General features: G+C 37.9%; 1 protein-coding gene across 5 annotated transcripts in view; it reads right to left on the bottom strand.

Annotated features, from left to right (window-relative positions):
- The window catches only part of SKAP2 (src kinase associated phosphoprotein 2), a 179264-nt gene that overhangs the window by 14072 nt on the left and 139325 nt on the right, over positions 1-25867 (bottom strand). For all 5 annotated transcript variants that reach the window (XM_072783673.1, XM_072783674.1, XM_072783677.1 and 2 more), the window contains 2 exons: positions 8577-8654; positions 2828-2940 (listed from right to left, as the gene is read on the bottom strand). In XM_072783673.1, the coding sequence (XP_072639774.1) occupies positions 2828-2940; positions 8577-8654 (191 nt within the window). The remainder of the gene's footprint in view (positions 1-2827; positions 2941-8576; positions 8655-25867) is intronic.

Raw genomic sequence — 25867 nt, 5'->3', positions numbered from 1 at the left:
TCCAGAGATTCCTATCTGGAACTGTCTTCCCCAAAATTAGGGAAGAATCTTGACAAGCATACACTGCCTCCCAAAGCAACCTGAAAACCAAGAGCCAAGATGGCCATCAACAGCCCAGAATTTGTCCACATTCCATCAAGGGAGAGTTAAGTGTCCTTTCTTTTTACCCACATCAGGATTTACTTGATTGATTCTACTAGGTCCATAGCTGAATAAATATCAGTACTAAATCATTCAGCCAACAGTGATAACATGCTGGTGAACGATGTCTTGTCTCTTCTTTCAAAAACCAAAATGAGATCCAGATAAAATAACCCTTTCTAGAAGGCCCCTCATGAAATGATGCTGACTGTGGAACTTCAAGCCTTGTGAAGAGCTGATAGAGAATGGATTCTTTTTGGTAAATGATATCCAAATAATAGCACTTAGACATTTTAGATGGCAGTATAATCCCCTTCCTTTGAGCTGAATCACTACTAACCTTAGCTCTATGCTAAGCTTCACACATAAAATTACAACCTCCACAAAACAGGTTTGGGAGAAGAGCAAGTGCCTACCTTGGGATCTGAGAAGGATAATATACACCTATGATTGTACTTTGAACTTCATAATAACAGAAAGCAATTTTCTGAGACCGTGGGAACTCTTGTTTGACAGCCTATCCTAGAGGCTGATACTCTGAGCTTTTCAGCAACAAGGACAGCTTGATTCATAAAGAAGGCTTTAAGAACAGACCTGTGTGGGTTTCATGAGTTTCACATTTTACCATAATATAATGACTATATGCCATTTATCCCTATAATTTGGAATTCCAAGTATAAGCTAATCAACCTTTTAATTTTAAACACAGTTGCAGCTAAGTTGGTGAAAGAAATTATAAGCTAAGTAGACTTGAGGAATAATTCCAAGAACCTTTCTTGAACTGAAATGTTATCAGTTTGGTTTCTATATGAAGAAATTCATGGGATGCCTCGATGGCTCAGCAGTTGAGCATCTGCCTTTGGCTCAGGGTGTGATCCCGGGGTTCTGGGATTGAGTCCCACATCTGGCTCCCTGTGGGGAGCCTGCTTCTCCCTCTGCCTATGTCTCTGCCTCTCTCTCTCTGTGTGCCTCTTGTGAATAAATAAATAAAGTCTTAAAAAAAAAGAAGAAGAAATTCACTCAAGAAAAGTGTTGTCTTGAGGTGCCTGGGTGGTTCACTCAGTTAAGGGTCTACCTTCGGCTCAGGTCATGATCTCAGGGCCCTGAGATGAAGCCCTGCTCTGGACTACCTGCTCAGCAGGAAATCTGTTTCTCCCTCTCCCTCTCCCCACTGCTTGTACTCATTCACTCTCTCTCAAAAAAAAATAATCTTTTTTTTTAAGTGTCTTAATTCAGGACAATTATATACTCAATAATAGGCTCAATCCAAGAGTTGGCTTTAAAGAACTAAAAGCATCTTTCCTTAAAAAAAACAAAAAAACAAACATACATACTAAGGAACAGAGTACAGAGAGAAATAAGTGATGAGTCTTAGCTCTGAGCGCCTCAACTAGCAATGATCACAGCTTGGCAATATTTACTTGGTAAATATTTTCCCCTGATAATCTCCAAGTGCTTGTATAGTATTCCTCTTGGATTCCTGATTCTTGGCATGGGCCCTTTCTGCCCACCGTAAGTACTTTATAACAGTTTCAAATTAAACACAAGGAAGAAAAGGAAGGAAGATATGAGTACAAGAGAAAAGTAGAAAGCCTTAGTCTAGGAATCAAGATGCCTGGTTAAGTACTGGCTCTGGCACTCTCTTGACCCAAGTTCCCATACCTGTAAAACCAAGAATAAGTAAATGATCATCACTCAGATTCCTCATTCAAATATTCTATGATTTTCTACGTTACGATTTTTATCCACCAGCCATCTTATGTTCATAGTCAGTAAGTGACCTTATTTCCAAATTCTCTTCCACATCTAGCAAGTCATACTTTCTGAAAAGTACGAATGTTTCTCTAATCAAGAAACCACATTAAATTCCCAGACTTATATAACTTCTCCTTACTTATATTTAAATGGTTTTCATACATCATGTGTTTCTCAAATAGCTTCATAAAGTAGACTGGGGGAGTTTGTTTAATCCCCATATTACAGTAGGAAAAGTTAAGTATGAAAAGAAATGGAGCTCACACATGTCATCACAATTAAGAAACATGACTTTTAGATCTAAGGACAGACCGATTTTCAAACATTCAGGATGTTAAGAGGCAGAGACACTGATTTTTTACACATATCTCTATATAAAGAGTTGCTCATAGCAACAGACTCTGCCATCATATTTACAAATACAACTATGTTAAACTTAAAAAAATCACCTAAACCTGTCTGAATAGAAAAAGCATTGCTTTTAAATTGTCGGAACACCAATGTATTTACATAAAGATGAAAAACTTCTACTATAAACAGTGCTTCCAGTAGTGAATGGCAGACAAAATCAGAATAAGCACACAGAAGAATAAAAAGGAAGAGGAAAGAAAAACATAATAAATAACCTAATACCTTACAATGTTAACTTTCACATAAGTATATTGTTTCTGGAGAAGGCAGTGTGTGGATGTGAGCCAAAGGCTGAAGTGATAGGTAAACATACTGTTAAGTTGAATCCTGTTATCTGATTGTGTTTAAAATTTGATTATATTTCACTTGACAAAATAATTAATTATTGTGAACTCCCAATTGTTAACAAAGACCTAGAGGAATTCCAATTGGCATTTTTCCCTGGTGCCGTAAACCCGGATGCATAAAAATCTAGCCTTGTAGTCACCCTTTACAGTTGTCATTTGGGGTGTCTTCTTACCTTGCTAAGAATGTAAATCACATCACCACGTTTAAATGACAACTCATCAGAAAGAGCTCCTGTGCAGTCCCACAAACCCTGGTAAAAGTTAGCATAATCGGTGCTTTTATCTCCTAGGAAGAAGAAAGAGAAAACACGAGTTAGAGCTTTCATGTAACGGGCCCATACTTAAAAATGAACCAGGAGGGGTAAAGGGCCACCTCAAATCACCAACATGGGCTAACAAAGTTCTGTGCTGATTCAAAGAACATGATTACATTTATACACAAATCCTACTTCCTGTCATGATCTGATTAAGGGCTGTTTTTCAAAAAGACCTCTTTTTGAATCTCTTCTTTCTCTCCCTCTTTTGCTTTATCTAAAACCTGTACTTGCAATGTGTTTGCATCAAACCTGCACCTGAAAGTTCCTTCCCTCTTCTTTTTTTGACTGGACCTAAAAGCACTCGCAACATGTTTTGAAGGTGAGTCGGCCACACTGCAAGGTGAACAACACCCATGACATGTGATAAACGTACCGGGCAACAACCACCTTACAGAATTTCTGAAAATTACCAGAAAAGACAGATGACGGGAGAGAGAGAATGTGTTAGAATTTGGGAAACTCCATAAACAATAATAAATAATATTCAAGGAGCCGATAGGGCGCAGATATAACCCAAACGAGGCAACGGTTTTTGTTTGTTTGTTCTAATTCTAAAACCTACAGCTGGTGAGAGGAAGACGATCAAGTGGGAATAACACAGAGGGTAATTCCAGCTCTTATCTTTGGGGACTTTCGGAGCGAAAGCCTCTCAAAGTGATTTCTAAACATTTTAGCAACTTTGAAATCGCCAGTGCTGAAGCTGCATTTTTCAGGATTTCTGTCAGCCCTAGTTTAGGACATTATGCTCTGAATAAACATGCAACATTCACCGGAGTTATCAGCTCATCCTTCTAACAGCATAAGCACAATGGATGTGATGTGCTCAAACTGCCATACAGACCATTAACTGATTGATTATTTAGCGCTCTCCGCTCTGTAATACCACAATAAACCGGGTAATAAATGCTTTGTCACTTATACAATGTGGGTCTCTTGAAACGCAGCACAGAGTTAAATACACTGGATGCTTTTGTTACACTGAGAACTGTTTCCTGTTTTTAATTTCATGATAATTGAGTTTTGATGAGTTAACGCAAAAAGAATGCAAGTGATATCAATAAGATGTCCGTGTCTTCACTAACCAGGCGGAACATATACGTGCTGACAACTTCCATCATTGGAATGTCATCTTTGAATTCTGAGGGGATAACTGTGGAGACGCATGCTGGATCAGGGTTGTCATCTTAGTTTTGTTATATGGCTCTCAAACAGCAGGCTCCTTGGCAATTCCAACACAAGCAGTCACGTTAGCGGGGCATCTGAGTATTCGCCTGACACCACGCAGTCTGTGATTTACACACAGCGCTCAAAGTTGATCGGAAGTTCTGAAAATTCTGATATCCAAAACGTTTTTTTTTTTTTCAAAGCCAAAATGAAAATCTAAATAATGTGGAGTGCAAAAACTTATTAGAAACTTTTCGATGGTGCTTTAAGAAAATAAACGGTGACTAGGCTGCGCAACCTAGCAAAATCCTCCCATTTTTTTTCTCCTGTTTTCTAAAGATTAAAAGAGAGAGAGAGAAAGAAGGGAGAGGGGAAAAATGGGAGGAGAAATGAAAGGAAGGAGAGAGGGAAGGAGGGGAAGAGAGAAACAGCCACTTTTCTGACCTCTCCCCTCCAGCCTGTGAGCGCTCATCACTGACTCCAGTGGGGATGTATAGAAGCCTGGGAATCCAACCAACAACTAACAATGCTCATGGCCACCAGTCATTACGGCCATCACCAGTCAGAATCACATTCTGGGGGCCCCCCCCCCCCCCCCCCCCCCCCCCCCCCGCCAAGGGCATATATTAAGTAAATTCCATAAATGGACACTAGAGGGCACTCCGGCTGGACAGATCACTCTAAACATTGTCAATTTTTTCTTTTAGAAAGAATTACTTAATAATAAAGTGACTGATTTCCTTTAAAAACCACTTATTTAGACAAATAGAGATTTAGAAGTTGAGACATTCTCGTCAGATTAAATCAACTGCTAAATGGGTCAAATGTTGCGCCCCATGCAGTCTGTCAGTGTCAGTTTAAAAGTCAAGGAATTAGAGCACGGAGAGGATGACATCATTTCACATGCAAGGCCCTCCCCCACAGTCACTGGCCAGGAGGTAAAAGGATCTAAATAGCTGGTTTCCCCAGTTGAGGCTCCTGTGTGTTCCCCATGCTGCTTAGCCCGAGGCTTGATCCAAAAAGGTTAAAGCAACAAAACTTGGGCTAAAACTAGAGAAGTTTTGGCTGAGCTAGAGCGTCCCAGTGTGTCCCCAGCTGTCCAGCCTGTCGTCTGCTCCTCCTTGTTCAGATTCTCTCACAACAGTTTTTCATTCAATAGATTTTCAAGAGGTGGGGGGAAGAAAGAAGGAAAGAAAAAGTATATGGTGATTTCTAAGCCATAATCCTTATCACTTTGGGGTCTCTCTTCCCCTCGATGCGCTTGGTGAAACTCCCATTAACACTAATGGGAGTCACAGGAGCACATGAGGGGAAGAGAGACCCCCACCGTGTGCAAGATGCATCTCTCCCTAGATGTGCATCATGAGCATTTCATTAAATCTCACTGCTGTAAAGAGGCAACAGCACTAGCGATTTGGCAATACTGGGGAAAAGATACATTTTCTACTGTGCTTTCTATAATCTCCATGATGATGTTACCCAAAGACCAACCTCATTTCCGTGTCCCATATGTGAACTCTGTTAAAGAATAGTAAGTTGTTTATGTCACACGACTAAACGTACATACAATTTGCGATTCTATCTATTTCAGAATGTGATTCTAGTTATAAGGCAGGAAAACCACATCTAGAGAGAAAATCTGGCAGCATGGATTTATTAACCTTTGTCTCTTCCAGGAAAATAATGTTAAAATTCTTAGTATGAATTCTAGATACAAAAATTAGGAATTATCTTATTCCTTAGAGAGCAGCAAAGCTTCTCTAGTTTGCTTTTTTGTGATTTTAAATTTAAAACTTTAAGTCTGTCTGGCTAGCCATCCTCAAGAAATCACCCATGGATACAGCCTCGGAAGCACAGTGAGCTCGCAAAAGTTAGCATCGTTTGCCTCTACACTGAAAAATAATAATCTATGTAAAATATGTTTTTAAAAAACAAGACAAAAATGGTATGGAGTATAATGCATAAACCACAGATAAGCATATATTCTGAATACTAATTAGTCTGTTTAGTTGTCTTCACTGCATGGATTAATTTTCCCACATCATGTTTCAAAATTACAAAAAAAAAAAAATCCCACCTCATTACATTTCTTGTCCTGGGAGGCATGAATGGTTGAAAAAGAAGGGAGAGTAAGAAAAAAACAACCATTCTAAATTGGCCAGCCTTTGAAGGATTTAAGCAATGTATTTGTTCCTGCTTTTTAAAACATACAAAAACAGATCACTGGGCAGTAACAGAACTGTTAGGAAAATATAAGCTAAACACTGGAGATACTTTTGCAAAAACCAAAATATTTTAAGAATATGATGACAAGCACTGAAACATAAGCTAATAAAATAATAGAGAATCTCTTCTTGAGTAGTCTTAGAGGTTTAAAAGCTGTTTCAGAAAGGTAAGCAGTATGTAAATAAATCAAATGGAATCTTTATTTTGTGTGTATATATAATAAATATATGCAAGACATATAAGTTTGAACATGAAAGACCTTATAAGAAATAACAAGATTAATTATGCTTCTGTTTACATATTTTACATTAGTCTAAATTTTTTTTCTCTCTTTTTAAGTAAAATCGGTCAATGTGAAAAATATGTAACATTCTTTAGTAAGGTTAGAAGTTCATGTCATGTGATGCTCAGCAAGATAGTAATACCCTTGTCAACTCACTGCCCTGCACAGCAAACAAACTTCTAGTGTTACATCTTTGACAGCCTAGAGAGAGCAAAGGTCACTGCGATGCAAAAGCATTAAAACTGTTGCTTGAAAAGAATTTCATGTCACTAAAGATAAGAATTATTGCAGTGCTTTATAGCTATTGCATGGAAAGCTAGATCTACTTGCTACATTCCTTTGAAGAAATACTGACTTTTTTCTTCCTTCCCTCAAAGGCAAAAATTTGGGAGCGTGTTACTTTAAACGGGTTTTTGAAAAATACGATTGCTTTAAGCCAAAATACTTATATTTGTGGAAGAATTATCTATACTTGTCTACCTTCTACACCTGCATTGAAATTTAAAAACAAAAGAACAAAAAACACCTACACGCTTTTGGCAGAAGCTTTGTGATACCTAACAAAACTCACATAGTTAAATCGCTATTGAGCAGTCCTCAGTCTTAGCATTTTATAGCTGCATTTTACAGGACCATGGTGCTCACATCTAATGGCTTCATCCTCACTTCCTTACTGAAAAAAAGCAAACCAAAACCTTCTCCAGCAACCTGCTCCTGCTTTCCTGTCCAGGTCCGGAAATCAGGCCTCTGTTTCCTTTCCACGTGTCACGGTAGGAAGGGCTCGGGAAAGCTACTTCCTGAACACACACTTCCTGTCCACCCTGCCTCTGACAGCTAGAAAGAGTGATGTATGAACATATCAGAGAAGGGAAGGTGACCCTCAACTACAGCTCTGTGCAAGACACGGGATGATATGGCAGGCCTTGCCCCAGCTGACATGTGGCTATGAAGAGGTGTAAAAGTCCTGATAAGAAGGCATTCCCTCTCTTCTTTCCGTGTAAAATAATTGCTGGTTTATCAAAGCTAACCTCATGCTTGCACTACAGATATGGTTTATCTCCTGCTGTTTGGAAATAACAACCTGCAAAAAAAAAAAAAAAAAAGTTTCCCGTATCATGTGATTTTGTATATAGCATGTACTTATTTTTCCAGCCTCAGTCATAATTAGTACTTGGGGCCATGTGCCAAGTGGAAATGGATAAGGGGAATATCCTTCCTAGCCTTCTAGGCCATCAGTGTCCTTTTCCGATTTTTAAACTGCTGTCACCGGACTCTGGCATTTCTTACCCAATTCATTTGCTTTCTGTGTTAATCATATGCGATGAAGATATGCATGGCCAACATTTAAACAGGCTGCAGATCAATTAGCGGTCTTAAGTTTATCTGATTTTTATCAAAGAAGACAGAGCTGTGGGTCGATTGTCAGAGCCTGTGTCAAGTTGACCTTTTCAGAGATGTCTACATTGCCAGTCCCCTGGGCAACTTGTTGTCCCCTGTTAGTCTCTGAATGGCAGAAGTCTGTTCTGCTCAAGCACAAAGTATACACAGATGTCTATATTACATTCTTATAGGTTTGACAGCAACTGCATGTTGTATCTATAAACTGTCCTTTAGCAGTGACACTTCCTCAATGATGATAAGCTAATTTATGCAACTAAATCTCCTTTGTGCAGAAATGAAAGCTAATTGAGTCATTACAAAGTAATTCAGGAAGGAATACCTTGTATAAATTGGCTTACTTTATAAATCCTTCTCAAGTGGTTTCCATGCATCCTAAATGGGACTAAGCAGCTTACCAGCCATAAGAGATCCAGATCGAACCAGCCAACTTCAGAGAGTTATGTAAACATCTTTAGAGCAGTAAGAAAGTAACTGAAGGGAAAGTGAACAAAACCAAAAGAAGCTTGCCCAGGAAGCCATCCTAGCCATTACCTGTGGTGGGATGAACATTGTCCTGGCTCATTTTCCTTTGTTCCTCCACTTTCGCAGGAGCACTGTCTTCTTCCTCTTCTGCAAACAAACAAATGGCACACTGAAGAGTGTCCTCAAAAATAATAGTACTCACCCAGTCTTACTGAGTGAAACCAAACGTTTATAACACATAAATATTCCTTCTCAAAGAATGAAACCACTCAACATTCACATTCCTTTTTCAATAATCTAAAGCTGAACAGATCAACCTCCAGCTACTTCCAAATAGCAACCTTCCCAGTTGGCTAGATAAAATTTAAGATACATATTTTGTTTTAAGTACTTACAGAAACTCATCTGGAACACTCTTACATTCAGACTGGCCCTGAGATACAGGGAAGTAACACCCAGCACTATATGGGCAGACTCACATTATGCTGTAGCAAGAGGATCACGGCTAAAACCATGGTCCCTCAAACATCAGGAAAGCAGAGGGAAAATGTGTGATGTAAAATATAGTTAACCTATAAATCATTTCTTGAGTATCAGATACTTCAGGTGTTCCCACTCAATCTTCAAAGGAGAATACAAGAATCCTCACCCTTCAGAACAATTCCCCCCAAATTATACTGAGGATCTACTATATGCCTGCCATAAGCTATGGCAGATGTTAAGATTTCACACATAGTTTTAAATCCTCCTTTTCCAGATGAGTAAACGGAGGTTCAAAAGGGTAAAGAAGGGGCACTTGGGTGGGCTCAGTGGTTGAACATCTGCCTTCAGCTCAGGGCATGATCCCTGGATCCTGAGATCAAATCCCACATTGGGCTCCCCACAGAGAGACTGCTTCTCCTTCTGGCTATGTCTCTGCCTCTCTCTGTGTGTCTCTCATGAATAAATAAAATCTTAAAAACAACAACAACAATAAACTTCTACTGTTTGTTATTCAAACTTAGGATTGTGATCATAAAGTCCATGTTTTTTATCCGGCATTATATTTGGGGCTTTACCTTTGTTATTCTGACACTCTCCTATCACATTCATGCCCCCAGTTATAGGAAGAAATATGAGAAGATTAAATGAGAAGAGTTTTAAACAGAGTCAGTAGATAATATTTAGTTATTTTACATTAAGGAAACATTTATTACAGGACCAATTTCCTCACCTAAGGATTTATACACACTTTGGAAATATTTAAGGCAGGATATATGAACCAAATGGCAGGCCCAAGAAAAACAGAGTTCAAAAAGAACAATTTCAAGAAAAAATTAAAAACCTTAAAATATGCAAAATTTATAAATATAGCCATTATGACTATTAAATAACTCAACCAATAAAATCTTTAATGGGTGTTAGCTACCTGTAAGAGAGAGGTTCTACTAGGAGGCAAAGACAGTCCGGAGCTTCTGCCCTCAGGAGGCTGACAGCCTCCAGGGCACAGAAGACAGTATGTAAAGGAAAATGGAATAAGGGGCATAAACCCTGACACGGGAGGCCCAAGGTTCTGAAGGACCCCAGAGAGGAAACCACCCAAGGGGCAACACCATCAAGCTCTGGGGGATGGAGAAAATCTGAAGAGAGATGGGACAGAGGAAACTTCTAAACAGAGGGAGAGCCATCAGCTAAAGAAAAAGCACCGTAATATCCACTTGGCTAAAGAATGCAGTACTCAAAGGGGAAGAACAGGATCGGAGATAATGCTAGGAGCTTGGGCCAGCTGGGGAAGGGCCATAAACATCCGGCTGTGGATGTTAGCCTTTTCTTTGGAGGGCAGTAAGAGCCCCAGAAGATGTCGGAGCAGAGAAAGGGCAGGATCAAAACTATGCCTGAGGAATGGTCATCTGATCCCATTGTCCCAGACGGCCCGAAGGAGGGCGTGCAGAGAGAGCACTCTGGACTCTGGCTACAGGGGAAGGAAGTCCTGAACTAAGGGGCAGAGGAAATAGAAAGGAGCCAGTTATGAGAGGGAAAGGAACTAGAATTGATAAACTTTGTGCCTGTCTGCATGTGGAGGGCTCAGGGAAGAAGAGCAACTGAAAATGACTCAAGTTTTGAGCTTAGTTAACAGAGAAATGGGAACGTCATTCCTGAGGAAGAATAACCAAGATAAACTATACTGCTGAGGGAACACAGGAACTGTGTTTCTGACGTGAGAGATCTATATTTATTTATTTAAGGGGGGAGGGGCAGAGGGGAAAAGCAAGAAAGAGAGAGAGAGAGAAAGAGAGAGAGAGAGAGAATCTCAAGCAGACTCCCCGCTCAGCACAGAGCCCCACACAAGGCTCCATCCCACAACCCTGAGATCATCAACTGAGCCGAAACCAAGAGTCAGATGCTTAACTGACTAAGCCATCCAGGTGCCCCTCTCATGTGAGAGATTTAATGTACTGGTGGGGCAACCCAGAGGAAATGTCCAGGCCATTGGAAAGTCTGGTAGAGAGGTCAGAAGTATAGATGCAAAGTGAGACATCTCTCATGCAAACTTTGAAGTGGTGATTAATAAAATTCAACATTTAAATCAAGCTTGAGAGTTATTGTACTTATAAAACAAACATGTAACTGTTCTGATTTCTGTAACTCAATTCAAACAAAATAATGAAAGCCCCCCAAAAAGGAACAGCTAGAAATATTTGACACTATATACATATTGAGTTGGCCCTAATGTTGGCAATTTAAATATGGTTCAAATAGTAATCAATACATGGAAGATCTATTAAAAATCTAACACTAAATCCTATCTTTTTCCTCTTTAACAAGTTATCTCACACCAAATCACAAGGGTAGTTATCATAAATGAGTTAATATGAGGTTTTCATGCAAATTTCTAAGATATGAGGGACCTATACAGTCATTTGGTCCAAACTACTTATCTTACAGACAGTTTAATTTTCTTAAAAGGAGAAAACTTTCCTTACTTTTCACACTTTCCCCAGCTCCCTCCCTTTCCTCCAATCTGGTCACAAATCTGATAGTAAGGAATAAATTCAAAACTAGTGAAGGGCGCTTGCCCTCAAGTCAAAAGCCATGACCAAAACAATGTCAGGAGCATTAGTTTTGGATCTCAAGAAGACACTATGGGATATAGACTCACCACCCAAAGTTAGTGTCGAGATACCACAAAAACTAATCACAATAATTGAATGGAAAACTCCACTCTTGGCAAAGTAAACAATGAACTTAGAAGATTATTACTATGACTTTATTCTTATCTTACTAAAATCTAAGTGCCTATAATGTATACAATGTAGTCTTAAATTACCAGAATGATATTAAAATACCTACTTAAATATCAATATTTACTGAGAAGTAACTGAATTGAGATCCATGTGAGATGCAGAAAAGTAGTTTTTTAGAGAAGGAAACGCTCATTAACAAAACTTCCTTTCTCCATTTCAAACCTATTTTTAGGTCAAAGCCTTCTGTATTTTATTTTATGCATCAGTTCTTCTTAACAATATTCAAACAACTCATTTTATCTTGGGCTAACAATACAAAGAGCTTCCATATAAAAGAAAACAAAATCAAATTTGGAGTGTGTGTGTGTTTTAGTCTTAGGGGGGAAAAGTCAGACCGAATCTTGAATACAATCTGGTACAAGGGAGACATTCAATAAATATGGAATGAACAAATGGATTCAAAATCATGAAAATAAATCCTACCATGTTCATTTATTAACAGAGAAAAAAACTCGCCACACCACTCAAAAAAATATATAAGGACAAATGAAAATTCTAGGCAATAATCACCTCCATAATATATTAGAAATATATATACATGTTGTTTCATTTAGGTTTATTATTAAACATATTTTATTTTGGTGTTGAGTCACGATGTCATTATACAATACTAATTAATACCTCAAATAGTCAATGTTTGTGGGTTAATATATTCCATTCAACATTTTAATAACAGTAAACAAAAACAGCTCAGCTATGCGGTAAAATCCATCAAACCACACAGATGGTTATAAGGTTTTCATTATGTGGTTTCCATAGCAATCATATTGCAAATCTGGAAGCTTCTTGCAAATAAGCAGCTTGTATTTACATGCCTCTCAGCTGCAGCACAAAACTCTTCAACATGTGAAGTTATTATTCCAATCACACATTGTTAGAAGAATCATCAGAAGATTTTGTTGATCAGACAAGATGAAAATAACAGAAAACTAACCGCAGAAGATAATTCAAACACAGTCATACATTTACTAAACTAATCAGTGAGTATTAGAAATATTCCGGCAGTCGTCAGAGGGTTTTAATATTATACCCAGTCAAAAATATGGAAGTTCCAGCAACAATCAGATCCCATGGAATCCAAAAGCTGAACTCCACTCTCTCTCCCCCTTTCAGAAGATATTTGGCCTTCCTTCTAAGTTGAGCAGAGAAAGAAAAAACTGAGTCTTCCCAAATCTTTTTAGGATGACTACCATTTGAGGAAATGCTTATGTGGGAAAAGTCAAGACCTTTTTTTCCCCTGCTAGATTAATCAATTTAATTTACAAATTGATCCAGTTCCATAACAGATGGATTATTACCCTAATAAGGATCACAAATCTGTCTAGCTATGCAGTTTTTACAAAATGGCTATTTCTTGCTTACTAATGTTCTTTGTTTAAGGACAAAATAACCAAAAGAGAAAAGCGATAAGCAAATGACACATACAGCTGACATTGCTTGAAAAAGGCTAAAGACAATTTGTTAGCATCAAAAGAGGGTGTGTGATGTTCGCACTGGGGCTGAGGACTGATCTTATCACGTCTTCCAGGGAGTAGAGGACAACATGAGAAAATCTTCCACTCACAATGATTACCTTTCTCACTAAGTGCCTCCAGAAAACAGCTCTGCTGAATTCCAATGTATTTTAAAAGACATAAGACACAGAATCAAAAGCTATGCTCTGAAATAAAGACTGGGTGTAGATCTCCACCTGCCCCAACTTCATTTGATTATGAGACTAGTATGTTTGCCTCAAGAAAAGTTAATCATTTACTGCTTAAATGTTCATGCTGTATGCATTTATATCCATTAGGTAACTAAATCCTTAGGACAACTCTATGAGGTAACAACAGGTATTTTTACCATCATGTTATGGATGCAGAAATGAGACTTACAGAGCTTGAAGTGCTTGTCTAGGCTCACACACACAATAGAACAGGGACTGAAACTCCAGCATGTGCCACTTCTTTTCACCTTCTCTTCAGCTTACAGATGGGTTGTTTTCTAAAATGTCATTTGAATACTGGCTGTTTGTGGACCCGGAAAACATTTTCACAAAAGCGGGCAGATTCTATTCTGCCCATAGCCTTGTATGTGAAAGACATCTTAAGGTAAGCAATCTTTGCAGTGATAATTTAGAAACAGAATTTCAGGTTGGCATGCCCCCAAGACACATCTCCTTTCTGTTCTCCAGGCTCTCCTTCCCCACCTTTAATGTCCACACCCTCAAGTGCCCTAAAGCCAGCACATAATATTTGATACTATGAAAAGGTCTCTAATGCAACTCATAATTGAAATAACATTTCAGTTTTTTATAATGCATATATTATAAATACAATATATAAATATTATATTATAAATATATAAGTATAAATTGTAAACTTTCGATTATTTTATGATGAAATAATATTTCATAATTCTTTCTCATCAAATTTCAGTAAGGAAAACATGTTTCAATGTAGACAGTAACAGTGAGTCTTTTTACAAACAAAGAAGTTCGCTTACATTTCAGAGCAACAGACTATCTTTCACATTTCTCCAAGGGTTTGGGCACCAGGGTGCTGCAAGCAAGATGTCCCTGGCTGGGAAATGATGGGACAGAAATGATGGGGAAAGGAAGACCCCTCTGGCCAGTTCCAGCAGTACAGTGTAAAAGAGGGAGAAATGCAGAAAGGATTCACACAAATGGTACCTCAGCCCCTCTTCTCTTTGAGGACCTAAGGCAAGCTCCGAAGCTGGCAGTAGTGTGAGACAAGTGGAAGAGCAGAGTCAAAGGGGTATGTATGGGCAACGGAATTCAGACCAAGACAGTGAGGAAAAGTGAGTTCCTTAAGGGGCCTATAAATCCTGGACCACAGGTAAGTTAAAATATGGTAATTGAAATAAAATGATTTTTTAATCTGTTTAATAGACTGACATATATTTTACAGCAATAAAAGATAAACTTTTATAAAGACAGAAGCATGTACCTTTTAATATTATATGAAACTTCAAAAAAAAAAACAAACAAACAAACCCCAAACAAACAAACAAAAAAAAGAAACTTCAAGACGAACAGAAAGATAAAGACAACTGAAATGGTATATTTAGAGTCAAGCTTATTCTCCTGGAAATTCAGGCAAATTGGGGCCAACTACTATAGTTCTAGTACTCATGTAACCTTGAGACCATAATTCTCATCTCTGTAAGGTACCAAGAATAATGTCTACCCCATACCTCTCCGAACAGGATTTGGGCAGGACAATGACAAAATCAGATTTCTCAGGGGAAGGGAAAAAAGCACAATTAGCATGCAATATCAGGGTCATTACCTTAGAGCTTGGTGGTTTGCAATCATTTATGAATTTGGCAACCCAGAAGGTTAATATGGTATAAAAGGCAACCAAATAAGCAATAGTTCTTCAATCATACAATCTAACTTTCAACCTCGACATTTTATTCTTATGGGGTTTGATAGGAAAAGCTTATCATTGCACTTCAAAAGCAAAAATAAACACCATTAGGATTATAAGTACATTTCTGTATTATATTAAGGTTAATAATTTATACACAAATCTGAAAACACAAAACTAATAAATTTTCACAGACATTAAACTTGCTATAGGCTGTCGGGGAAAAAAACCCCTCAAATTCAAGTATGAATCCCATCTGACAGAATCTGGAGAGAATCTTAGGGAAAGAAACCTTAGATATAATCTAGTTCAACTTCCTTCTTTCATTAACAGGGAACCAGACTCGGGGTGTTGCATGACTGGCCCAAAGTCATGCAACTGGCACTCTGCTCTTCTCTCTTTGCACTGCCCTTCTATGCAACATGCACTGCAGACATTTCTGGAAAAGTCTCTGCTGCTCCAGAGGTACTTCTCTCTTCAGGAGCAGTCTTACAAGACTTGATCATCTACAGACAACTACTGCAAGTAAAGAAAGCACACAGGTTTAAAAATAAGGTTTTAATAGGCCAGATTCTGTTAGTCAAAAATGATGCTACTCCCACAGAGGGCTAGACATGAGGAAGCAATGAGATGGGGCTCTTCCTTGTCCCAGTGTATTATATTCACGCATGCCACAATCTAAAATTCTCCTAACTACTCCATAAAGCTCAAACTCTTAGCTTTTTAATTAACATTTATAATCAATTCTGTGATATTAAAATTCTTTTAACCCAAGAATGTCAAACTAAATTATTTCGCAGTTACAGTAACCTCAATCTGGCTCTGGATTTCTGGTACAATTAGAATTTGCTGCTAATAACAGTTCTGTTTTTTAATGTAAATAAACTCTTTTTAAAATATCCTTTTTGCTACAAAGGCAGTATCTATTCATTGCTAGAAGTCAGACATAGAGATAAGCAAAAATATATACATATCTTTAAATCATCCAAGACTTATCCATAACCACTATTAATATCTTTTCCTAGACTACCTTCACTCAGTTTCTGGTTTTCCTCCATTTTCATTTTTAGTAAAAAATATCCCAGTATATACATATTTCATTATCCACCCCCCATGTTTCTTATCCAAATGTACTTGTATTTTATTATAACTTGAATACCATTTAGAAAGTAAAATATTTCACCTCAACTGAGATTTTGGTTTAAATTTTCCCCTAAAAGAATACTATCTAATGATAAATAGGGTGGTGTTAAGATCATGTCATTGTAACTTGGCTGTTTTATAAAGATCTACAACTGCCTAATTCCAACCTTAGGAAAAAAGCAGAGAGACGGGCGCAGAGCTCATTTGTCACAGGCTTGGGCTCTGTGTCCTCTGTTTGCTTATGCAAATACTCATCCTCTTCACGTGCAGTGCCCATTAACCTCCTTTCTAAGAATCTAGAGAGAAAAAAAGCATAGGAGCATAGGAGCATATGAGGAACCATCACCCACTGGACTTTTGGTTCCAGCTCCCTTGTAGCAACAGACTCTCCCAGAAGGTGGAGAGTCTATGAGGTCAAAACTATTTTTATATTAAAATGAAGACCTGTGCCTTTTTCATTGTGTTAACATTTGCACCGATGCTGCAAAGCGATGATGGGTAAACTGCTGACACCTCAGCATAAATCAGTGCAGTGGCACCAAACTGTCACTTTTTTCACTGCCTTGCACTAGCATGAAAGACAAGCCAGTTTCACCTAAGACTGTCCAGGATGAAGCAGTACAAATTATTATTTTCGTGTAATACCAACGCTGAGAACATGTCTTTTTAATATTCTGTGTGACAAAATCAGAAGAATGCATTATGCACACTTCTGCATTTCCAGATGTGCAAGAGATTGAGTGGCAAGCTGAACTAGCTGCTCTCTCATGGAACAGCATTTTTACTTGAAAGAATGAGTGACAGACACACTATGGTTACTCAGACGTGAGAATGTGGCAGATAGTTCCTCAAAAATGAACTAAGTGAGCTTATTATTTCAAAGAAAACAACATTTATTGCCATGATAAAATTTAAGCTTTCAAGCAAAAATCAGAGTTTTAGAATCTTAAATCTGCCACTGTGAGCTTGACCACTCTCCAGTATTTAAAGAAGTTTCTAGGGTGCCTGAGTGGCTTAGTGGTTGAGCGTCTGCCTTTGGCTCAGGTCGTGATCCCAGGGTTCTGGGATTGAGTCCCACATTGGACTCCCCAAGGGAAACCTGCTTCTCCCTCTGCCTCTCTCTGTGTGTCTCTCATGAATAAATAAATCAAATCTTGGGCACCTGGGTGGCTCAGGGGTTGAGGATCTGGTCTGCTTTCAGCTCAGATCGTGATCCCAGGGTCCTGGGATCGAGTTTTGCCTTAGGTTCCCCGCAAAGAGCCTGCTTTTCCCTCTGCCTATGTCTCGTCTCTATGTGTCTCTCACGAATAAATGAATAAAATCTTTAAGAACAAATAAATAAATAAAATCTTTTAAATAAAAAAAGTCTTCTAATGTGATTGGTAGTGATATTAATGTAGTTAATTGTATTATAATTGTGCCAATATTTAGAAGTTCTGCATAATGCAGTGAACTGATATTTTCCAAATGACCAAGGTACAACATTACAAAAACATGCATGGTAAGAGATCCATTCAAAGTATAAAACAGATCCATGAATTTTAATGTAATGAAGTATGGGAAGTTCACTGATATGGTTTTAGATTCCACCTTGCAACTAGCCTTTTACTACTACTTGTCCAGTTTGTGTACAGTATCAAAGAAGAATATCTACAATTACCCCCCAGACTATTAAAACACTTCTGATTTCCTAGGTATGAGGCTGGGTTTCTCCATATGCTGACTGTACTTAAACCAAAACAACACATTCACAGCAGTGTGAATGCAGATGCAGATTTGAGAGTCTAAATATATTCTATTAAAACAGAATATTAAAACAGAAATTCAAGAGATCTGCCAAAATGTAAACCATGCCACTCTTTTCAGTGATATTTTGGGGGAAAATATAATGATTTTTCCTAAGAAATACTTTACACTCACATGTCATGGGTTTATCATTGTGATTTTGAAAACTCATTAATAAACATTTTTGTATTTCTCAGTTTTAATTTCTAATATAGTAAATATTGAGAGGCATAACCCACATACATAGAGCTTTTTGGGGTCCTTAATAATTTTTAAAACTGTAAAGGGCTCCTGGAACCAAAAAGGTTTGGGAATACTGCCCTGTGTTTTTATTATTATTATTCAAGTTCCAGTTAACATACAATGAAATCTTAGTTTCAGGTGCGCAATATAGTGATACCACACTTCTATACATCACCCTGTGCTCATCACAAGTGCCCTCCTTAATCCTCTTCACCTATTTCACCCATCCCCATCCACCACCCCTCTGGTAGCTATCAGTGTGTTCTCTAGAGTTAAGAGTCTGCTTCTAGGTTGATCTCTCTCTCTCCTCTCTCTCGCTCTCTTTTCCCCTTTCTTAATTTCCATCTACAAGTGAAATCATATGGCATCTATCTTTCTGACTTATTTCAGTTAGCATTATACCCTCTAGATCCATCCACATTGTTGTAAATGGCAAGATCATTTTTAGTGAAATATCTAAACACTGTTGATTCACAACATGAAAAAATTGATAGCCTGCTAACCCAGAACACTACTTGATAATTATTTTATATTCCCAAAGCACACAATCCCAGAATTGAATCTCATTACAGTTGAGTCATATTGAGCTGCTGACCAAAACGCCTATGTGTTTTGCCACTTGCTAAAGCAAAGTCTTTCCTTTCTCATACTTGTGCATGGGATTTTTGGAGCAACTGTGATATTCTATCATGTGTCATCTTGTTAGATTTGATCCCTAATTTGATCCCTAATTTGATCCCTGTATATCTTCATCTAGGTACTGATGAATATGATGGTATGACAATATTGAGAATTAAGCTCTAAGGCATTCAGAAAATAAATTAATCAGCACCCTTTGGGCACAACTATACAGTCAGTTATCCAATGGTCTTTATATCCATAAAGATTTCATGAGAATCCTGGCCAAATGCCTCACTTAAGTCTAGTTATATGTCTGTCATTTCCCTGAACACCTAATGGGTTTTAGTAATCATTATTTCATCTTCTAGGTAGCAGAGAAGACTCCACTTGATGACTTATTTTAGAGTTCACTTCAAAGTTCCTAAACTGTCTACGGTTTGCAGAATCCACCTGTCATGGATAATGTCGTGCTCCTCCTAGGTGCCCTCTTCAAGACCAACACAATTATCCTCCAGTTGCTGGAACCCAGATTGCTGCTGTCCCTTACAAGGCACTTTCCTGAACTACAGGGAACTGCCTCTCTCATGATTATACCTCTCCCAGAGGAGCCAGGAACCAGTGATTAGCAGATGTGGGGACATAAAGACATGCCCCTTTGCCTTAAGAACACCTTGAAGAATCATCCCAGACCCAGAGCTCCCCAAGAGTTTGGCTGAAGCCTCCGTCCCAGCTGCACTGTGGGTTAGCTTCTTCCACCCAATTCTGCTTTCCTCGCTTTTTTAAAAGATTTTATTTTATTTATTTATTCATGAAAGACAGAGAGAGAGAGAGAGAGAGGCAGAGACACAGGCAGAGGGAGGAGCAGGGTCCATGCAGGGAGCCTGATGTGGGACTCGATCCGGGGACTCCAGGATCATGCCCTGAGCTGAAGGCAGATGCTCAACCACTGAGCCACCCAGGGATCCCTGCCTTCCTCGCTTTCATATGAGGTATCCCTCAAGATCACTCACCAATAAGTCTCCTACATGCAACCATCTCAGAGTCTGTTCTGGGAAACCCAACTTAAGATACTGCAACTTTCCATTCTTTTTGAAGAGTTCATCATTTAATTGCTAGACTCTATACTTCTAGCATCGCTCTCTTTCCACAGGCTTCCTTCAAAATCAGCAATAGTAGTTCAATTACTTCATTTACAACTGGTCTTGTGATACAATCTTATGTAAGCCAGAGGCAAACTTACCACCTATTCATCTTTAATACATGACTCAAATGTCCCCCAACTTAGAATGCTTTCCCCAAAGTCCTCCAGGCAGCTAGGTGCTCCCCTTTGTAATCTCCCAGCCTTGGTACAGGCCTCCATTATCACTGCTCTCACAGAGCACTCCAAACATTTGTCTACTTGGCTCCTTTCCTTCTGAGTGCTCCTCCACCAGGCCTAACAGAGGGGCTGAAACAAACAAAATGTGTTCCAGGAATGTTTGATGATGAATGAAAATCAAATGGATTTCGGTTAGCTGGGTATTCTATTGAATCTCTTTGCCGGTCCTTGGCTTCTTCTGTTACCCGCTACCAATCTTATCAGTTGGAAGATACTTCTTGACAGAAAAGGAGCAAATTAAGTAGAAACTGATTCCTTGGAATTACCACCCCCCATAAATTTTGAAAACAAACGAAAACACAGAACAATTACACACCTTTTATTATACTTAGCATAACTTACAAATTTCAGTGCTTTTCTTGTTTTCCTTGGTTATTTGGCCATTTCAGTGCTTGATCTATCACCCTGTAAAAGTTGTATTAATTGGACAGACTATAGCACCAAGACACTGATACATTTTTGTTTCTCTCTCCCTTTCCCTCATTGTGATCATTTGGAATTAAGTGCTATTTTAAAATACTTGTTTGTCTTTAACACCATACATTTGTACCTATTCTCTCTCTGAATTTTCTGAAATCTGCCTTGCTAAAATCTACAGAAATGCAGTGTGGCTGATGGCCAGTTTTCTCCTCATCGGCTATGATGGATTCTAAGATGACAACTGTTTTTTGTCTGCTTTTTTCCACAATTAAATATGGATATGCCACAGCTTCCCTATTTATTTCCTGCATTCTTTGGCCTCCTCCATTGTTTATGGGCCGCATCATGTCTAAAGTCTACATGAAGAAGGAATAAGACGCAGTGGAAGTGACGGCTGAGTGCTTTCTTTCCCTCTCCATACTCTTAATGTCAGGTGTTCTTAGTTGAAGACTCCTCGGTGGTAAATCCAAAAAAAAAAAAAAAAATTGCCCTTCTGATCCCTGGTTCTGCATGTCTCAGGCACAAGAACCTGAGGGTGAGCAGAAAGTCATTCTTGGCTTCTTAATCCTTTGTGCTCAATTGGCTATGCTTGAAAGAAATAGTTACCACCTGCTTAGAAGCCCTAAATCCAAGGAATGGAGGAGATGGAGTACACAGTATTAAATATTTAATATTTATAGGGCAATTATCAAATAGCAGCCCCACTTGTATTTTTCTATTACCACCATGTGCTCCCTCTGTGATATGCAACTTCCAGGTTGGGACTAGATATTATGAACGACATCAATATCTCTGGCATGCCACCATGCTGTGTTGTTCACCTAGAGTAGTGGTTTTCAAACTTCAGAAGGCTTGTTCAAACCCAGGTTGCCAGGCCCCACCCACAGAGTTTCAGGTTCAGTAGATTTGGCACTGTGCAGTTCTAAAACTTTTCCAGCCCATGTTGCTTGTCCTGGGGTCACACATTGAGAACCACTGACATAAAGGCAGACCTTCTGGGGCTTCTTTTACATGAGGGTTCAATGGTTTGTGTTCTATTATAATTTGAATATAAGTTAATTAGAACATTGTATCTCCAAATGTTACTTGCCTTTTAAACTTCAAAATATAGGCATACTCCACTAAATAACACTAGCATAAAATTAATTATAATGAAATTAGTAATGGAGAAATTAATCCCGTATCAATCCCAAAGTATAGAATGGAACTATAGAAATGCAAATAAAATTTGTATTCCAGAATTTCATGTTACTCTCTTTTACTGGCTATACAAATTTAGCAAGCTAATTAAACTCTCTGAACCTCAATTTTAATCTGGAAAACAGAAATACAAAATTTACTTTAGAGAATTATTGTGAGAGTAAAATGAGGTGAAGTGGCCAATATAATGCTCAGTGCAGTGAAGATTTACAAATCAAGTGATTTTAATAGTAATCTGAGGATTGTCTATGTACCAAGCACCATGCTAGGCTAGCCAGTAAATGCATAAATCTCATTCAACCCTAAAAACCCTGTGACGAAGGTATTGCTGTTAGTCTCATTTTGCAGATGAAGAAATGAAGGCATAGAAACATTTAAGTAACTTGCTCAGCATAACACAGCAATAAGGAGTAGTGTCAGAATTTGAATACAGGCAACCTGCCTCCAGAACCCAAGTTCTGAAGTGCTTTGCTTTTTCTTCCCTTTCGATGGAAGACATTGCATAGATCACTTGTTCTTGTATTTGTTAATTAATTAAACAGCACTTTAACCTACTGCCATAACATGTTACTTATGAGAAAGTTAATATTCATGATGTCATATTGACATATATTCTTTTTTTAAAACACTCTTCAATGACAAAATAACTTGCCTAAGTCTGACAGTATAAAAAAAATAGCTCCTTTGAAAAATAGTGTACCCTGCTGAAAAACAGAAGAGTCATGTTTGTAATGGCCACAGAAAAGTGAAAAGCTTGGCATTTGCCCCCTCCATTTTTCTTTCAGTTGGAAGGCAGCTTACAAATGGAAAAATCATCTCCCATCACCTCCCTCTCAGAGGCTGAATATGATGAAAAAACAGAGGAAGGCCAAGCCCTGAAGCAAGCAGAGCCGAGAGCAGCTTCCGTCCTAGCCAGGAGCCTAAGAAGATTGATTAATCCTGAATGAGATAGCTATAGTTTCTCACCAGATTTGACTGCAGTAAGACATGAAAAATGCAGCAAATTAAAGCACTTTACATAATACAAAAGAATGGCTTCTTGAAACAAAAATTTCCATGTACCTAGGAGGGGATGTGCATGGACTTTCAGAACTATGTTTTTAAGGCATTTTCAATTGTAATTTTCTGACACACAGATAAATTTATGATAAAATGTTACAATGCCTAGAAAATGAAAGATTCCCTAGAACTAGTTTATTTCTGTAGCGAGGAATTGCCAAAAGAAGCTAGGTAGAACTTGCAGGGGGAATAAGGAGTGGTACAGAGCTCTTCTGACAAAAGTCTTGGGGTTCATTCCTGCAAAATAGTATCTGATGTTCTCTGAAATATGTAAGAATAAAAATCTGAACTTTAAAAACACATGCACGTGCATGCGCGCGCGTACACACACACACACACTTACAGAACTACTACATGACCCAGCTATTCCACTTCTGGGTATTTAGTCAAATAATACAAAAACACTAATTCAAAAAGATATCTGAACCCTGATGTTCACTGCAGCATTACTTACAGTAGCCAAGATATGGAAACAAACCAAGTGGCCACTGATACATGAATAGATAAAGAGGAGCATATGTGTAAAATGGGATACTACTCAGCAACAAAAGAATAAAATCTTGCCATTTGCCACAACATGGATGGACCTTGAAGGTATAATCTAAGTGAAATTAGACAGAGAAAGACAAATACCATATAATTTTCCTTACACGTGGAATCTTAAAAGAAGAAAAACAAAGAAACAAAGAAAATAAAGCAAAACAAATTCATAGATACAGGGAATAGACTAGCAGTTACCGAGGGGAAGGATGTCAAATATATCATGGTGGATGGTAACTAGACTTGTAGTGGTGATCACTTTGTTGTGTGAATTTTAAAGCTATACATCTGAAACTTAATAGGAAAAAAAGGAGAGGGGGTTAGGAACCACACTTGGCTCCCTAAAGGGATAAGTTGAATTCTCATCTGCAAAGTGTCTTTTGCTTGGATTCCAGAAATAAGGCCAACATAAATAAAAGGTCTATGCTCATGTAAATGGGCCAGGGTATTTTTAATGTACATGGCAGGCAAACCAGATCGTATTTTTTTAAGGTCTCACCCAACAGTGGCCCAGGGTAGCACCTGGAGTAAATGTATCCATTCTGGAAAGACAAATCCTTGCCACCTTAGGGACCTCTAAGTCTAGGTAGTGTCAGTGCTCTCAAACTAACCCCCAGCTTATTTTCCAGTATGACAAAGCATTCTTGTTCTCCGATCCCAGAATCAGACTGTTCAGATTTTTTTAAGTTAAATATGACATGTTACAAACTTTCCTGGCATTTTTAGTTAAAATAAAGGTTATGCTATAATTGTGTATATTAAAATACAATTTAGGGTTTATTTCTAATTAATTAAATAATGCAATCAAACATGTAAATAAAATGACACGTCCAACCATAGTACTTAAAGGGTCATTCAATGTTTATTGTCCTTATTTAGAGCAAATCATGGATTTAAAGAGAATACTTGAAATGACTTTGAACCTTCCTGAACAGTCTAATTAGGAGAATACTGTTAGCTACCTGAAGTAGTTTAATTGCATGACTTATTTATACCTACTCTAACTAAATAAGTGTGTAGTTATCAACCAGCTATTCTGGAATTCAAGTTATAAACAATTTTATCCTATGATTCTTACTTAGCTTTAGAAAATAATTCCTGGATTAAAAAACTCAAAAAGAAAAATGATCTCAATATAGTTCACTTTCGTGAGGAAATATAATACACTGCTTGGCGTGTGTCCACAGGAAAAGTCTGGCTCCCAGATGCTTCTTGCCAGCCCACAGTGGATTTCATGATGTTTAAACAACTGACAACATGCACTCATAGCACTGATGACATAGTGACCAGAAATTCAGCAGGAGCCTGTCTCCTGGGTATTTTCATATATTGAAAAGTAGTATCAAAACAATACAAATCACAGACACACTTGACTAACCCAAAAGATTCAACACAATTCAGTTAGGCTTTTTTAAAGTAGATGTCACCAAGATCACATACAAATTTACTTATAAAACTTGTTCTACCAGTACAAGAAACACAAATTAAACGTATCAATGTTTTTTGTTTTAGTCTTGAAAATGAAAAACACAAACTCTAGTTTGCTTCCTATATCAAAAATCCAACAACAGATTAACTGTTTCCATAGCTCATTCATTATAATCATATGATCTCCTGGAAGCTGTAGCTGTTACTATTAGTATAAACCAAATGAAATTCCCAATATTTTACCACTTCTGAACTCCAAAAACAATAACCTTGTAAGACTAAAGGGGACAGTCTCAAAATTTTGATACCATAGTGGTAACCTAATTACCTTAGATATATAAAATGTTCTTCATAACTGGCCGGCAAGTGTATCATTAAACTGGAATTATACACTTTCTAACCAGGAAGATTCTGAGTAAAATCTACTTCCTACTGTAGCACATTCAAGCATAAACAAAATACTGTTAATATTTAATATGAAATCGGCTGTCACAAATGTAGCCAACAGTGAAAAAGCCATGATACAAATAAAATCACTTTGTGTGATTTTTCCTATTTCTAGATGACAAGTTTCTTGGAGATGATATTCTCTCTCTTAATAACAAATAACTTCTGTCACATAATGTTTATGCCACGTAAGTTTTGCAAATCAATAGTGCAAAAACTGGTATGACTTTATGGGAGAGAAAATGTTTGATCAGCATAGGGAATAAAATATGTTATTTAAATTAGAAGAACTTCATTTGATTGGAATGCCAACCCCATTTTTAAGATATAAAATTTTTTTTTAAGATAGTCTTTTTTAAGATAGTCTCATGTAACCACATTAACCTCATCTGACATGACCTCAAATACAAAAACATATTATTCTTCACTTATAAAACCAGA

The sequence above is a fragment of the Canis lupus genome, chromosome 18 (genome assembly GCF_048164855.1).
Source record: "Canis lupus baileyi chromosome 18, mCanLup2.hap1, whole genome shotgun sequence".
Classification (NCBI taxonomy): domain Eukaryota; kingdom Metazoa; phylum Chordata; class Mammalia; order Carnivora; family Canidae; genus Canis; species Canis lupus.
The sequence above is the reverse complement of the archived record's forward strand: the minus strand, read 5'-3'. Positions and strand labels throughout refer to the sequence as shown.